This window comes from Zonotrichia albicollis, chromosome 3 (assembly GCF_047830755.1).
Source record: "Zonotrichia albicollis isolate bZonAlb1 chromosome 3, bZonAlb1.hap1, whole genome shotgun sequence".
NCBI classification, from domain to species: domain Eukaryota; kingdom Metazoa; phylum Chordata; class Aves; order Passeriformes; family Passerellidae; genus Zonotrichia; species Zonotrichia albicollis.
Genome location: NC_133821.1, coordinates 104,250,230 through 104,267,369, shown reverse-complemented (window position 1 = coordinate 104,267,369; position 17,140 = coordinate 104,250,230). Strand labels below are relative to the sequence as shown.

General features: G+C 36.8%; 1 protein-coding gene across 3 annotated transcripts in view; it reads right to left on the bottom strand.

Moving 5' to 3' along the window:
* PHIP (PHIP subunit of CUL4-Ring ligase complex) overlaps nucleotides 1-17,140 on the bottom strand; it is a 110,307-nt gene that overhangs the window by 85,677 nt on the left and 7,490 nt on the right. For all 3 annotated transcript variants that reach the window (XM_074538339.1, XM_074538337.1, XM_074538338.1), the window contains exons 5-7: nucleotides 13,688-13,838; nucleotides 13,476-13,574; nucleotides 2,848-3,008 (exon numbers count right to left, since the gene is read on the bottom strand). In XM_074538339.1, coding sequence (XP_074394440.1) covers nucleotides 2,848-3,008; nucleotides 13,476-13,574; nucleotides 13,688-13,838 — 411 coding nt within the window. The remainder of the gene's footprint in view (nucleotides 1-2,847; nucleotides 3,009-13,475; nucleotides 13,575-13,687; nucleotides 13,839-17,140) is intronic.

Genomic DNA, 17,140 nt, shown 5'->3' with positions numbered 1-17,140 from the left:
TGGGACAATCCACAACTCTTAAAGTACTGTTGTAATTCTACTAGCAAGGGTATTTGGCTTACATCACAGCTCATGTTTCCAAGGTTATATCCACAACTGCTACAAATTATATACCTATTAAAAAGCATCTGTCAAAAGTGAATCCTAAAACAACTTCAGCACCAAGAGAGAATTGATGACTGCATTAGCAAGGTATGGAGTAAAATTGGTTCATTTTCCTACCATTACACACACTTGTGGGATGAAGTGAAACTGCCAAGCAACACATAAATTAATATTGGATTGGAAATCTTACACAGACTATTACACAATGCTGTTTATTATTCCCTAGAAAGAACAATCTCAGCAGAGACAGGAAAATAAAGGTGAGGAGAAGAGGAGGTTTTTGCAGTCAGAAATTTAAGTAGTGCAGGAACTAGAGAAGACAATACTTTTGTGCATGTGTTCTGCAAGTCATGCTTTTCAGTAGAACCAGAACACAAAGTTTCTATAAGCTGCAGGGGAGTAGCTACCTCACCACAGTCTTCTCCACAGGTTGCAAGGGAGTATCTATCCCAGCACCTGAAGCACCTTCTCCTCTTCCTTCTTTCACTCATGACAAGGTCCTGCAGGACTGTTTCTCTCACTTATTTCACTCCTCTCTCCCAACTGCAGCCACCCTGGGATTTTTCTTCTCCTTCTAAAATACATTATCCCAGTGGCACTACCACCATCACTGATGTGCTGAGCCTTGGCCAGCAGTGGGTGTCTCTTGGAGCCAGCTGGCATTGGCTCTGCCAGACATGGAAGAAGCTTCTGGCAACTTCTCACAGAAGCCCCCCCAGCACCACAACCTTGCTACATGAACACAATAAAGACCAACTAAGCTGGTAACTGTCCCATTTCCACTGTCTTTAGGCAAAATAGAAGTAACATCTTTCTAGCAAGGACAACATCTCCCAGATGACTATGACTCAAAAATGTGCTGAGAACACCTTTTTTTTTCCTTTTAACTTGAAACAGAACATGAACAAAGCTTGAATTTCGAAGCTTTCAATCCTTCAGATGTCAGGTGGAACAAGAAACAATTATGATGCAGTTTCCAGAACCAATTACAAGTCTAAAACAACACAACTAACTAACATCACACTGAAGGCTGCAGAGTAAAAATGTAAGGTAAGAACAATTCCCCACTGATGCACACAAATTTACATACCACACTAGAGACTCTAGTAGTTGCAGTGGTCTAGATTGAAAAGAACTGGCACCATTTCATTATACAGATGCAATTACAACACAACAGTTCATGACTGTTTATCCACTGACTATATGAGGCCAGCTAGAGTAACTTGGGTTTTAATGAAAAGTGGAATATAACCATTTGCCAACAACCCCTTAAACATCCACCCAAAGAAGACTGGATTTACTTCAAAGTGCAGAGATAAGTTGTTCAGTCCTGGGCCCTCCAAAATGAAAATTCAGCAACCACAATTAATATCTATGGCCACTTTATTTAACACCTGAAGTAATCATGATCTAAACTGGGAACTTTCTTTCAAGCAACTAGACCAGGACACCAGTCAGCAAAGGAATGCCAGCAAAACTCTGGGGTTGCAGAAACATATCCTCCATCTCCCATTTTATTCCAGGTTGTACTACTTCTCTCTTAGATTTTATGAGAGAATTCTCTTGACAGTAACAGCAGTTTTTTTCTTTCATGCATTCTGCCATGTCATATACAAAATAAACCCACAACACAGAGCCTATTTCCTGGCAAGTAAATCATGTATAAACCACAGGACATGAGATTTTAATGCCTGTGATTCAGCTTGGTGACAAAAACAAAATAAATGTGAAAATTAATCTCTTCTATGCCTGAAGTAACAAGTGAACTAATAAATAAGCCCGTTCAGAACACTGCAAGGTGTCCCATTCCTTCCACCGCACATTTCCCCATGGGACACAGCAAGATATATGTGGGCAAAAGGGAGAATCATATTTACAACTGCCTTGAAAGAATTTTAGAAGTTAGGACTGCAAGGCAAAATAGTAAACCTGAACTGTACTTCTATCAGCATTGTTCAAGCTATCTGACATGAGGTTAGAAGGACACAATCAAGCTCCTAAATCCACACAGGTATCAATTACATCCAGTGTTTGTAGGAATCCAATAAATGCAGCCAAAGCATCCTGGACTGGCATGAAGTGTGTTTATGAAAGCTTTGTCTCTACTGAAACTGACTACTCACAAAGAAATCTAAATATTACACTGACATCTATGTGGTTTTATAAATCCCATTCCTTTGAAAACCTGCAATTTCAGTACTGATTTCAGACATCTGTCTAGAATTTATGACGTAACAACACAAAAAAAAAGGCAAATATTTAAAAATACTAAAAACACTAGTATTGAAAAAAGTTCCTAGGATTTCATAAAGACAATTTGTTGTGAACCAACATTTGTTACAACACACCATGTGATTATTCTCTCTCTGGCTTCCTAATCTAATTCTGTGGTGGCAGTTCCTTGTTTGCTTATGTTTTTTGCTAAACAAAGCCAGAAGAAAGAACCCAAACAGAGTAAATCCTTTCCATTGAAAATGAACATTTTTCTCAATGAACTACACACATCAGCAACCACCATCACATCTCTAGTGTTCAGATACATATGCCAAAACTATTTTAGAGTGTAAACCAGCATGGCTATTAAAAAGCAAATATGAGAGGAACAGTAGTAAAGGACTTATTCTGCTTTTCATTCATCATCATTGTATCTATCCTATATTCAGGTTTTGGAAACAACTAGGTGACATATTATGTGTACTTAAAAGTGAAAAGAATCTACAAAAAGAAAGATTTTGTACTCACAGTAAATATTCGCCTGCCAGTCCGATCAAAAGTTACACAGTATACAGAAGATAAGTGTCCTAAAATTCGTTTGTGCATCTTCATATGTTGATAGACTGCAGTTGGAACAAGGCGTTCAAGTCTGTATTTTCCATTTAGTTTTCTTGAAAACAGGGTATCCACTACCAAATGGGTAAAAGAAAAGGAAGAGACACATTTACATTGCATTCATAAACTAAAATACTTGACAAGGATGGAAAATTTATTTTAACACTGGACCACCTGTGCATATGAACAGCTTAGTATAGCAATTCTCATTTTGCCCTAGTTAGAGAAAAATATAAAAGTAGCCTATGATACAGACAGGGAAAAAGTACTGAACTGCAAGGCATAGTACAAATATTCAATATAACTTTCAACTTGAAGTGGAAGTCCAAATTCAGGAGTACTGAGGCAGCTTCCACGAAGGAATAACCTACTTCAAATATAAAAAGTGTAAAAGCTTCCCCATAGCTATTAACTGAAGGTCAGCACACATTCAAATCTTCTCCAAGACAACCTGCTTCTTGAGGTCTGCTCAAACATTTAACAATCACTTGTAAGACCGTTCATTTTTTAAGAATCCTGCTTCCCACTACAGCTAAACAAACACAAAACCACCAAACAAAAATTTATAAATGAATTTACCAAAACCTACAGAAATTTCTGAGTTTGACTAACAAAACTTTGTATCAAAGAACTTGGTGATATTTTTTAAGTTTAAAAGCTAACAAGTTCCAAGAGCAAGAATTCAGTTTAACAAAATGGAAATCTTTCATCAAGAATGTCAGAGAAGAAAATTAGGCTCACTGAAATTAATTTTAAACTGCTATTCATGCAATAATAAAGCAACAAAGTATAATATTTCTCTGCATGGATACATAAACATTAGTCACACTCCATATCCCTATCAGACCAAAGAATGGCAATGGTGATACATTTTATAACCTACAGAACTGTGACTAGGCACATAATATAACATTCACACGCTGAATGGTGTTGTATGATTTAAAGAAATTTGGAAAGGACCACAGTCAGTCATCCAGTCTAACCTCCCTGCTCAAGCAGTGCCATCCCAGAGCACATGGCACAGGACTGCACCTAGACAGTTCTGCAACGTCTCCAGTGAGGGAGGCTCAACAACCTCTCTGGGCAAGCTGTTCCAGTGCATAGTCACATACAAGGAAGAAGTTCTTCCTCAGATTCAGGTCAAAGCTTCTGTGCATCAGTTTCTGCCTGTTCCCTCTTGTCCTATTGCTCAGCACCACTGAGAAGAGCCTGGCTTCTTTCTCTTGGCACCCTTCCTTCTGATACCAGCAGACATTGATATGGTCACCTCTCAGTTATGCTTCTCAAAGATGAGGCCCAGCTCCTTCAGCCTGTCATATTTATCTCAGAGAGAGACACTCCAGTCCCTTAATCATCCTCATAGCCCTCCACTGGACCCATTCCAAGACCTCCATGTCTCTCTTGTGCTGGCAATCCCAGAACTGGACAGAGCACTCCAGACTGACCTCATCAGGGTTGAGGACATCACTTCCCTTGACCTGCTGGAAATGGTCTTCCTAAGGCATCCCTGGACACCACTGGCCTTTTTGGCCACAAAGGCACTGCTGGCTCATGGACAACTTGCTCCCTAGTATCAACTGCAAGAGAGCTATAAACCCCTCACACTGCTCAGGTTTGGCCCAGACCAACAGAACAGTGGTTCATGAGCCAGCACAGGTCAAACTATGTCAGATATGCCAATTTTTACAGTGGAATTGTAGCAACTCTGTAAGAACCACAAGCTTCTTGTGTTATAGCCAAGTGCCAAGTCCATTCGCCTCTGGCCCTAATTCAAGGAATTCTTCCTAGTTCAAGAAGCTCTGTGAAGAAGTAGAATTATTAGCTGTAGAGCAAGCACTTATAGTCAAGAAGCAATTGCTGTCTCAAGGCTCTACTGTTTTTTCACCCTTCCCTCATACCAGAAAAAGATGCAGTTGCATTTGCTTTATGACAAACTTTTCCCTTGCCAGCAGTCTACTGCAGAACAGCAGGAAACCAAGATTAGTTTAGGCACAAGATAAATCTAGTTTTGGTATCTGACAAATCATCCTATGTTTAGAAAAAAATCCTCAACAAAAGAACTACACACACAAAAAAAGAAACCAAACAAGTACACACGCACAAAGAGGATAAAGGTCTTGGTCCCAACAAAGTGAGTTTACACAATAATCCCAAACCACACAGAAATTACCTTTTGTCTACTTTTAATATAAAATGGATATGGTTGATGGATATCCCAATGCCTTCAAATGAAACAATAGCTCATAAAAACTGAAAAAAGCTTAACTAAAAGTTTAATTTGTAGAGATGTGTCAATGAAACAAGACTGCAGAGAGACTTTAGAATAAAACAACAAATGGCATTACATAAGAATGCAATTTTTAATATACACCTGAATTTATAAAAAACTTCTGAAATACTTGAGATCAACTTCAAGCTTGGGAGAGTTTATGGGAGTGAGTTGTTTAGTTTTGGGGGTTTTTTGGCAACACTGGAAAAGATCATTTTAGCAGAACACAAGCCAGTATTTCTAAGAATGGTCTCACTGATGCCAATCACGAAGAGGCAACTTGCTACTAGTTCACATATCCCTGTGGGAAATGGGAAACTCAACAGGTGAAACAGCCCTTGTTCAGTAACAATCAACCTACCAGAGGATATAAAAGGGAATACTGTGACACTAGAAACAATACTGGAATCCATCTTACTCTTTAGCCTTGATCAAAATTTAAAACGTGTAAAAAACAGGTTAAAAATAAAACTAAGTGAATTAAAGAACAATCTGAAAACTCCACAGTATTATGAACTTACATTCTCTGGGAAGAATTTTTTTACCAAGTTCATGCAATTAGCAGAGGGGAGGGTAAGAATCAATCTCCCACAGGTTTAAGCACTATCCATAAACACCTAACTTTTAGAACTTCCCAAACTGGGGGGTATCTTATGGTTATTTAAAATGGAATTCTTACATCCACCACTGTTTTTTAATATCACTTTCATTTAACTACCCTTATATTTACTCTTATCAAATTTGCCAAGTGCCAAGAATCTATCCTGATTTCTCTGACCAGTTCCCAATTTTATTGCAAACACCTGCAAATTACGCTAGCACATTAACCTTTTTTCCCCTTCCAGAGTACAGGTAAAAATCAAAAATACCTGTGGGCAAAATTCCTGCATTCAAACAACAAACTTGATTTTTCTTGTCCAAGCCAAGATGAAAAAGGTTACCCACTGTCATAATAATGGCTTTGTACAAATTATAGGCCCTTGGTTTTATAATAATTGTTACCTCAACCCTTGTCAAGTCTCTATGCTATTTAGCTAGATTTTAACTGCATTTGAAAACAATGAATTCAGAAAACTCTGCAACAGCAAGGTTAATATCTCTTGTTTTAGCCATATTAGCACTCTTCTGTCTTTGCTTGGCCTCACACAGATGAGTCAGTATGAAAAAGCTGTTAATCACAGGAAGAATGACAAGGTATAAGTAGTTAAATGGTTGCAGTGGGAGCCACAAACTACATAAGGGAGTGAAGGAAGATTATACTTTATCCCAGGATGCGTTAGAGAATGCTGGTTGGACCTTACAATGAGTCAACCAACTAAAAGGGAAGGGTTGTAAAGAAGAAAACAAGATAATAGAGATTGCATGCTCCTTGCTGGCAGGGCACTGTGAAATGGACACGGAAATTAATACTACCTTAGGTTTACATTCCCATCTTCTATTTACACATAAGGTTCTGTTTTTAAAATAAATAAATAAAATAGAAAATAGATTAAAAAACAGATTTTACTAAGTGGTTGTTACAAAACATAGTATGATAAACAACCACTTACTCCTAAATTATATTCTGGTTTCAAAATTAGAATTCTTCATATTTAATAATCAGTGAAAGCCAGTGTCTGAGAAAGCTGTGAATTTGTTGACATTGTAAAACTTATTCACAAATTTTATTATTTTAATTTGCTAACAATTCTTTATTAACTGGTTCCAAACAAAATTAAGCGGCTTCTAGATACTCATGTTTTAGTAACTTATGGGCTTATGTTTCTGTACTATGACCAGCCTCCAAGACTGATACAGTCCTAGTACCACCCAACCATTGGCCAAGGTGGGAAGGAACCCAATGTATTCCAAGCCCCCTGCTCAAGCAGGGTCAGCTAGAGCAGGTTGCTCAGTGCTGCATCCAGTCCAGTTTTGAGTCTCCAAGGAAGGAGACTTCACAACCTCTCTGAGCAACCTGTGCCAGAGATCTTATCACCCCCCAAAGCTATTCTCTTATGTTTAAATTGAAGTTCCTCTATTTCAGTTTTGGTTCATGATCTCTGTCATGTCAGGATACACCAATGAGAAGAGTCTGGCTCCATCTTCATTGCATGCTTCAATTCAAGTATTTATAACCAATGATAAACCACCACCAACCTGCCCATGCCACACTTTCTCTACTCAAGGCTAAACAAGTCCAGGTCTCTTGGCTCCTCTTTGTATAAACAGATACCTCAATTTCTTCATCACCTTTCTGGTCCTTTGAGAGACCAGTTAACAGACTGTCCATGTAGGTCTTTTCCTGAGGAGCTGGATCCAGCACTCCAGGTATGATCTTATTTGCACTGAGTAGAGGGGAAAGAACACCCACAATCTAATGGCAATGCACTGCCTCCAGCAACCCAGGATGCTGTTTGGGTTTTGTGTGCAAGGTCACATTGTGTCTGACACATTCAGCACCAGGACAGCCAAGTCGTTTTTTCCACAGCTGCATTCCAGCAGTCTACCCCCAGTATATCCACTGGTACATGAAATCATTCCTCCCCAGGGGCAGGACCTCTGCTCTTCTCTTCTGAAAATTCATGAGATTCTTGTTGACCCATTTCTCCACTCTGTCAAGGTCCTTCTCAATAATTCATTACTCCTGGATTTCAGCTGTTTGACACACTTTTTCCATCATCCAAGTTATGTTCCATCATCCAAGTTATTAATGAAGATGCTGAATAATACTGGCTCTTGCATCAACCTCTGGAGTGCACCGTTAGGGACTGGCTCTTGTGCCAGACACTGGAATTCACTCTACTGATCACAGCCCTTTGACCCCAGCAGTTCTGTCATATCTTTTCAGTTTGTCATTGGGAATGTTATAGAAGTCTGTTCAGAAAGCCTTGCTGAACTCAGGATAAATAGCATTCACTACTGTCCCCTAATATCCAAGCCCCTCATCTCCTTTAAAAGGTTATTGGGCTAGTCAGGCATAATTTCTCCTTCTTAGATCAATACCAACAACTCTTAACCATGTACCTGTCCTTTCCTACCTTGACCTCCAGAAATATTTGCCTAATCACTTGCCCAGGGACTGAAATGAGGAGGACGCACCTTCATTCTATAAAGTCTCCTTCTCATCCTACTTCAGGTCCCTGTCCCATTCAGCAGCAGGACTCCTGTTCCTCCTACTGCTGACAGACCTGAAAAGCTTCATGTGTTGATTCATATCCCTCACCATATTTATTGCCAGAAGAACTCCAACTTCCGTTACTGCAAAATCACAGAACGGTTGAAGTCAGAAGGGACCTATAAAAATCATCCAGTCTAACCCTACTTTGAAAGAAGGGCCAAATATTGCTCAGAATCTGGAATCTCTAGAGTTTAAAAAACCAAGCAAGGTAGAGAAAAAAACCTGCCATTCTTGACCTAAAGGCTCTCAATGTAAGAGTTTAAATTCCTTTTTTTCATAAGGGCCACTCCGGAACTTAAATGCAACTTTGTTTTTAAAATATTGCTTCTGCTGTCAGAATTCACTGCTGCCAACAACCTTAATCTCAAAACCACACATCTCAAAGTGTCAAAAATACCCTATTTGTTTGGTTTCCTGTGGAACAATGTAAAAATCAAACAAAGCTGATGGAAGTGGGGGAGTTTTCAGAGAAACTTACAAGAGTATAGATTTTCTCCCACTCAAAAGGCATGCAACAGGCACCAAATTAATGCCTTTAAAGTTTCAGAACTTCTCTAACTCATTCACACCCCAAATAGAACAGGCAGCTCAAAGAAAAACAGAAATCTGTTAAAAGGATGACAAATTTGGGGGTCTGAAAGATATGGCAGTATTAGCCTTCTTTTTTTCACCTTGCTTTCTTTCTACTTTCTAATTTTACCAAAATGATCAATTCTACCTCCTTATTTACATGGTCTTATCCTTGAATATGGAATATGCCTTAAAGATGGGGGACAGTAATCTGCCTCATCCACTATCCAGTGATAAATCAAATTTAATTTTGTACCATATATAGGTTACATTTTTAAAATGCCTACACAAGCTTTCATTTTCTTCCTGTCTGGAGTTGTATTTAACTAATGGAAGTTCTGTTCTGAAAACCAGAATCCAACTTCATTCCCTATCCAGTCACACAAAAATAGAACCAGATTCAGAAGAATCCTGGAAGGATACCCAAAGGATATAATTCACTTACAACTCTTACCCTTATTGAATCAAGTTTCATTAACTTAAGAGGCTAGACAGGCCTCTAATGAATACCACAGAATTCAGAGCTGTAAAAAATAGTAGTAGAGACTGCTAGACAACTCCTTCCACTCTCCAAGCTAGTAAGACAGAATGTATCAAGCATTCTGTTTGGTGCTGTTGAAGGCTTTTTTTCTCCCTTCTTCAAAGACATCCAAGACCAAAAAAAACCCAAAAAAAACACCAAAAAACAACCTGCTTGAACTGAGTTCTAACTTCCTATCATTCCTCTGTTCAGCTTTCAAACTCTATATGGTATTCCAAGTCTCTTGACTTAGACATGACTGTCAACCAAGTAAAAGGATTAAGCTTGCTATGTTATCAAGCCAAAACTTGTCTCTGGTCAAATCATGAAGTAAAAGAATATCAACTTCTAACTGGAGTATTTCTGAAAACACAAAAATTCTATATACACCTCAAACTTCCCATACAATATTCATTTGCTTGATGAAAGCAACTGCCAACTCTTTCTAATTCAGAGTGGAAAAAGGTGAGATATTTCAAGAGACAGAAAACAAAAATAAATGAAAGCTACACCATCTTCCAAAGTTCCCTGACTTCAGTAATACCTCAGTTGCTTTCACTATATAGTTCCATTGGTACTTTACCCAGAGTTCCATGACTTCTACCACTTATTTATTCTTGCACACTAACAAGTCATTTACTTTAGTATAATTCACTCTAGACGTGACTAAATGTATATAACAAGATGTTATTTTTACACACATCTTTTAATAGAAATGCAGTCTTTGCCTTTATTTTCTTCCTATGGTTAACAGGATAATAGAGTTGCACAAAGTACTGGGCAGTTAGTTTTTACGCCTAAAGTATTTAATGCATTTCTAAAAAAAGACATTTACACTGCTTTCAGAACCTGGCATTCTCTTTACAGCCAAAACACCAGAACCACTTAATAAACATACTGAAAAAAGTGTAAAATATCTCAGAACTTTTCTTGAGATAGATTACTCTGCAAAACTGTGAAATACTGATTTTGGAAGACAGATATTTTTTGCTGGTCAGGAAAAAAAAAATCTTTGTCTGGGACAAACAGCCAGTCTCGTTCAGATCCTCACACCCAAGTAGTCACTTTGCAAAGACCTCTGAGCTCAAAGCTCTCAAAGGTTTATGCTTAGCTTTGTTCCTTTTTCAGCAGTTCCCAAAAATTACTGAAAAAGAACTCTCTTTCTCTTTCTTCATCCACAAAAATGAGACCTTTAACAAAAAAAAATTAGTATATGATTTAGCTGCTTTTGCTCTTTATTGAGCACTTCACCAACTTTTTAATAGGATATACACAAGTGAGCCCAACCAGACAAAGACTATTCCATATTCAAGTTTTACTTTTCATCATGTTCTACAGATACTCTATAGTTTCCAGGGGAAATAAGTATTTGTACAGATCTATTTTAATAGGTATAAGCCAGCTACCTACATGGTAGGTGGCACAATATACACAAAAATAATTCTAAATAATACCCCATCAGCATCATACCTGCATTGATTCATCAGGCTAGGAAATAAATTAACAACTTTGCACATTCACTGAAATGTAAGTTAAGTTGTCCTGGACAACACAGAACAATTTCAGTATCTTTATTCTTGTTCCTTAAACATTAGTAGGTTATCTACCTGAAATACATACAGCCTGAAGAATAATAGGTTCTAACTTTTTTTTTTATATAAAATGTAGTCTTCCCAGGGGAAAACTGGAAGTTATTTAAGGAAACAGAAAAAAAAATCTAATTCAATTTATAAAAGAAGTGTTATTCAGGTTCCTTATTTTATTGAGAGATCAGAGTAGACAGAATAAGATACATCAAAAGTAAATGCTTTAGCATACAGCTCTGAACCAAATATCCCAAAAATTCAAATACACTTCACAGTTGAAAACATTCAGTTACCAGCACTTATATGAATGTTTGGAAAAGGAAATTACTGGTCATGAAAAAAGTATTTGAAATAACTGTAATTTTGCAAACATTCAGTGCTCTGCAAAAGGCTCAATAAAAATAACATTTATTTAGAAAGCCTGACTTGTTCTTCTCTAAAAAGAGTCTGAAAGTTATTTTTCTTAACATTTTCTTTCACTACCACAGCAGCTCTACAGCCTTCTTTGAACTTCAGCTACCATGGATCTCATACATTGATCTTTTTCCCTTTAAAAAGTATACACCAACTACCATACACTGTAAGCCACAGTACAACATAAAACAGTCCTCAATCATTCTGATTCCTCCAACATGTTTTAACATTTCTTCACAAGAAAAGCTAAGCAACCACTAAAGAAATCTTAGCTATTAAAAAGCTCAGTCCTACAGTCACCTTGCAAAAATAGCCCAAGATTTTCCAAGACTATTATCATCAAGCCATTGCACAACCACTCAAGAAGGGAAGGGATTTTCTAACCAGCAACAAGCATTTTCTCCTACACACCTAGAGCACAATACAGAAAATACCCTCTAAGTGAATACAAACCTACTGGCTCTAAACAAAACCACATTGAATGATGCAGGTGCTACATTAGGGTTGATCAATTGTACTGATCAATACACATACCAGCTGAGGAGTTCTTAAAGCTCAGCTCTAAACAGCAAGCAAAAACCACTTTCTCAGCCTACAATCCAAGCATCTACAGAAATATGGAAAGTGTGTAACTTGTGTTTTAAAATGGAAATGCTGCTCGGACACTAAACACTCTGCCATCTAGCAAGTCAAAACTGGCTGTGCTGAACCTGAGAGTTTAGCTATAGCATGGTTCTGGTCCAGCTGTTGGGAGATAACTAATTCTCTGGATTAAGTGTAATGGTGTATATTTTGATATTTGATTTTTAATTCCTTCAACTGAAGAAAAAATACAAATAGCCCAAATTAACCTCTCTTGATTTTTACATTTTATACATGTTATGTGTATCTGTTTAAATTCATTAAAAACTTAGAGGCTACCAAAAGCCTCCAGAAGGAGTTTAGAGATTGAAGAATTGCCATGGCAAGTTACCACATTAAAAAAGTCTGTTCCTAATAGTGCCTGCCTACATATTTATATTGTTATACTATATATAGTATGTAAATCATTTTTTCACATACTTTGTTATATATTCATTTCCCAATATATCTGCAAATCTTCTCTTTTTTGCCAAGACAGAAATCTTTGTCTTTGCAGCAGCAGCTGCACCTGATCCAGAGCCAATCAACTGGAGATTCTCTGCCCACTCTCATCCAACACTGCACATCTATCTGCAGCTACCATTTTATTAAAAAAACCTAGTCCTTTTCTGGTGTAATCCACACAGACAATTTGGTCTTAATCATTTCCCCTTCAGTGGACATCAATAGAGAAAGATGAAAAGATGCCAGTGATTCTGCTCATTTTTCTATACATGAAAAAAATAGAAAGGGTGCTCCTTAAAGAATCTTCTAAAATATCACATCTTGATCCTTCTAGCAACTAAACAAGTGTGTATCTTTGTTCTTAAAACATGAAAGCTAACAAACATTTCAGTGACTATGTGAGAGCTTAAAAATAAAAACTAGAATACCTCTGACCTCCAGCTTTCAATTTTTCAACAGTACATACAGCACATGCATCCTTCATGATATAGCACAGCAGAGAAAGCTAAAGGACAGCTAAAATTAGTGAATGGACCAGACAGCAAAAAGAATAACTTCTACAAGACTCAATTCTTTCCCAAGGTAACCGTTACCAGACTTACTTTCCTACCAACAGGTGTAGGCCTTGCTGCCCTATAATACTAATTATTTATCTACTGGCAGCCTTATTATACCTTTAATAAAGAGTTTTGTTTGTATGTAGTCATAGTTTAAATACATTTCATTCAATTTCATACTTCAAACACAAAATTAGCTTCAGAAGAAATTTCACAATAAGTATAGAAACACAGCATCTTAATAGAAACACTAGAAGTAAGGTATGTGACACTAACAAGGGTAAATATAAACAGAACTACTATTTATCTCTCACCATCATAATAATCAATCACCCTGAGAGTTAGGTATTGAAATGGCAGTGCCAGAATAAAATTGACTTACCTATACTAGGTGGACTGCCATAATTTACAGGGGACTCTGGAGGCCTTCCACAATGTAGTGCAGCAAGAGCAGATCCTTTCCATACAACATGTTTGCAACCTGTTTGTTAAAAATCACACCAAAAAATGAAGGCAAGTGAGCTTTTTCATGCAAAACCACAGGAAAGATATGAAATATCAGGAAGTCTCAAAATGCTCATGCAGTTTTCATACTTTTGTTTGTACGAAGCAAAGACTGTCTGCCAGCCCCCAGTAACGTCTGCACTCCAGGGACACTTTGTGGAATTTCTTGCTCTAGAAGTGGCCCAAGTCGATGGCATATTTGAAGCAAGTGATCAGGTGCCAAGTGTCTGTAGTATTTCACCTATTACATCAAAGAGTAAACAGAACATTTGAGAAAGAATGCAAAACTTTTGATGCCTAACTGGTTTAATCTTTCCCCCCCAGAATGTTACACAAGTTTGTAACAAAATTATACGATATTAAAGGATAAAAAGCAATAATGACCTTTAAGTACAATAATTCATTCCAGCTGGTCCTAATTAATTCTTCTATTCAGTACATGCCATTTTGTACAGAGAACTGTTGGTATTTACTACTTTCTGACTTCAAGCCACAATTGGTCACACTAATAAGCTCCCTTATAACCACAGTAAAAAAAAATTATAAGTATATATTCAATGTTACATTTAAGTAGTGGTCTGGTCAATTTAAGTTACTGTAAGATAAAGATGAGACAAAGATTGTAAAGACAGGAACATTTACTTCTTTCAAGAATTACAAATACTAAATAAATAACATAGCTTTGTAAAAGAAAATTAAAAAACATTCTGCCTCAATTTACCTAAGTTAAAACACCTTGAAACTTCACAACTGGCTTGATTTATTTTACATCTAAAGCTTTGAAACAAAAACATTGGCTTAAGTAATTCAACTTCTAAATTGGTATATATCTTCCCTCTTGCGTCTATAAACATGGCAAGTTTTTGTAACAGGTCATAATTACACAGTACAAAAACAAGAACCTATTATCAGCAACATAATTTCTCACCACTTGATAATAAACCACCTTTAATGACTGCCAGATAAAAACAGTTTATTCTTTTGAACTACCATAATTCTAGATCAGAGAACTGTCTTAAATAATAAGGGGGGGGGAAATGCCTTTGAAATGTATGTGACAACAGTAAAAATCCTACCAACATAAGGCTTTTGGCTAAGAAATGGCATTTTTAAAATCCAAAAGCTATTGTCAATTTAGACTATAAAAGAAACAAATTAAAATAATCAATAAAGAGGGAGAATAGACTCAATTTCTCAGATTCTTGTATAGAATTTGGCACATAGTTTTGTCCTTCCTACAGCCTGAAATACATCTTCACAGTTTTACTTCACAGAAGAGTTGGGAAAACCAGCAAAATACTGAAGAAAAAGCTTGTGATGTTTTGTTATTCTGTAACTAGAGGAGGTCTTGACTGACACTTAGGCAGAATGATGCTTCTATATTACACCAAATTAACAGAATATACCTCATTCTTCATCAAATGTTCTCCTATCTTGCTGACAACCACGATCATTTAACGTACTCCAGCAGTTTGTTAAATAAAGAGTGCTGATGTCTGAAACTGAGGTTCTGGAAAAACCTTGCTTATACCAGTAATTGCCACCACCACCACCACAATTCTCCTAGTGAAGGAAAGAAAGTTTTCTCTCTCCTGTCTTGGTCTAACACTGGCCAGCAGTTCAGCCTTCTGCAGCCACTTGCTCTTTCTCATTGCAGTGGAATGGTGGAGAAAATCAGATGGGTAAAAGAGAAAAAACTTGTGGATTGAAATAAAAACAGTTGAATAAGTAAAGCAAAATCTGCACAGCAAGCAAGGCAAAATAAGAACTTATTTACTACCTCCCTCAGCAGGCAAATGTTTAGCTGCTTCCTGGAAAAAGGGGTTTTCCTTCTATGGATTCTATTAAATTTGTAGATAGCCTTGCAAACTGTCCGAATTTGGCTGCCTAAAAGTTCAATAACTTGCAAAAATCACACAAGCAAAAAAAAGAGTTTTTTTTAGAAAAAAAAAAATTATTTTACTTAAATAAAATTGCAGCTCTTCGTAAAACTTAAAATTGCTAAATTCAATGTCATAAGACATGCACACAGAAGAGTGGCAAAAAATAATTCAGAATTATTACGATAAGAAAAATTAATCAGAATAGGAAATCAATATTGTTTCTTCTGCTTAAAGAAGTAATCACAGTCAAAATACATGCATGAGAGCTCTAAAATATCTAAATAGCCATAAGAAGTTATGAAGCTGCATACATTTTTGCCATCAACAGCCCTGATCCATTTCCTTAGCTTTTGTTGTTCTCTCTCCTATCAAAAGGAGCACAAAAATTTAACTAACACTGCTCTTTTCTTAATTCCATCTGAAACCAGAATTTACATCTGCAGAATCTGAATTCATCTCTCAAAGATTAAAAACTACAGAGTTTTCTGGTTTAACCATGAATGACACAACTAAATACACAATACAGTTGTCATTTTATCCTGCTCAAAATTCTACAGTTTTACACATCCTAAGAAATTCACAAAATCTAAAGCAAATGAAGCAAATAATCTTAGACACATTCCAAAACTACAGCAAGCTGACATCTTGAGTCATATTTCTCATGATTTGTCATCAGCCATGCGCTCACTTTTTATTTTAGCAGAAACTAGGTAGGCTCAATTCCTCTTGCAGCTTTTAAAGCAAATGTTTTGATAAGAGCTATCTGTCTGTTTTGTTCTTGATCATCTGTATTAAAGATCTCAATATATACCTTACACCCACGCTGCAGTCTCTTCTAGTTTAAGTCCATTTGTGTGAGAAGAGCTATTTATGACACATTATGCAGCAGTTGTGTGATGCTTCTTCACAGCATTTGTCTAAGTAATCATAGTTCACTACTAAGAAGCATTTGCAGCAGCTCATTAACAAACTGATTCAACAATACTTGGGAGCTGTACACTTTGCCAAAACAGAAGTGGCACTGCCCATTTAAATACTTGTCAGTTGCAGGAAGTTTATAGAGCTATTTCATGAACCACGAACAGTCAGCATTCGGCCCTTGTTTTCCTTCATAAAGCTAAAGTACACACAAGAAACTTAAATAAAAAGATAGGCTTTGTTTCTCTGTAAAATCAGATAAGAAAACTTATTTAATAAAGTCTTTATTTGGACTGATTTATTTTTCCTTTTCTTCTTCTACAAACAAATAAAACGTGGAATTTGAATAACTTATTTAAAACAGGCTATTAATTTTCTCCAGGTGAAAATTCCTTCATTAAAAAAAAATAAAATTCTTTATCTACTCCAACTGCCTGACCACTTCAGGGCAGACCCAAAGTTAAAGTACAGTGTCAGGGGCACTGTCCAAATGTCTCAGCCAGCAACAGGCTTGGGGCTTTAACCATCTCTCTGGGAAGTCTGTTCCAGTGCTAATTTGTATGTGTGTGTATTATGGTGGAAGTCACTAATTAAAAAATTGTGTAACAGAAATTCACCCAATTTCTCCCTTTTGAAAAAGGAAAAATGAGAATTGCAGAAAAAGATAACCAGAACCTCATAGCAACAAATCAAGACAGGGCAAGATAAGTTTATTTATTACATTAAACTAAAACTATTCAGA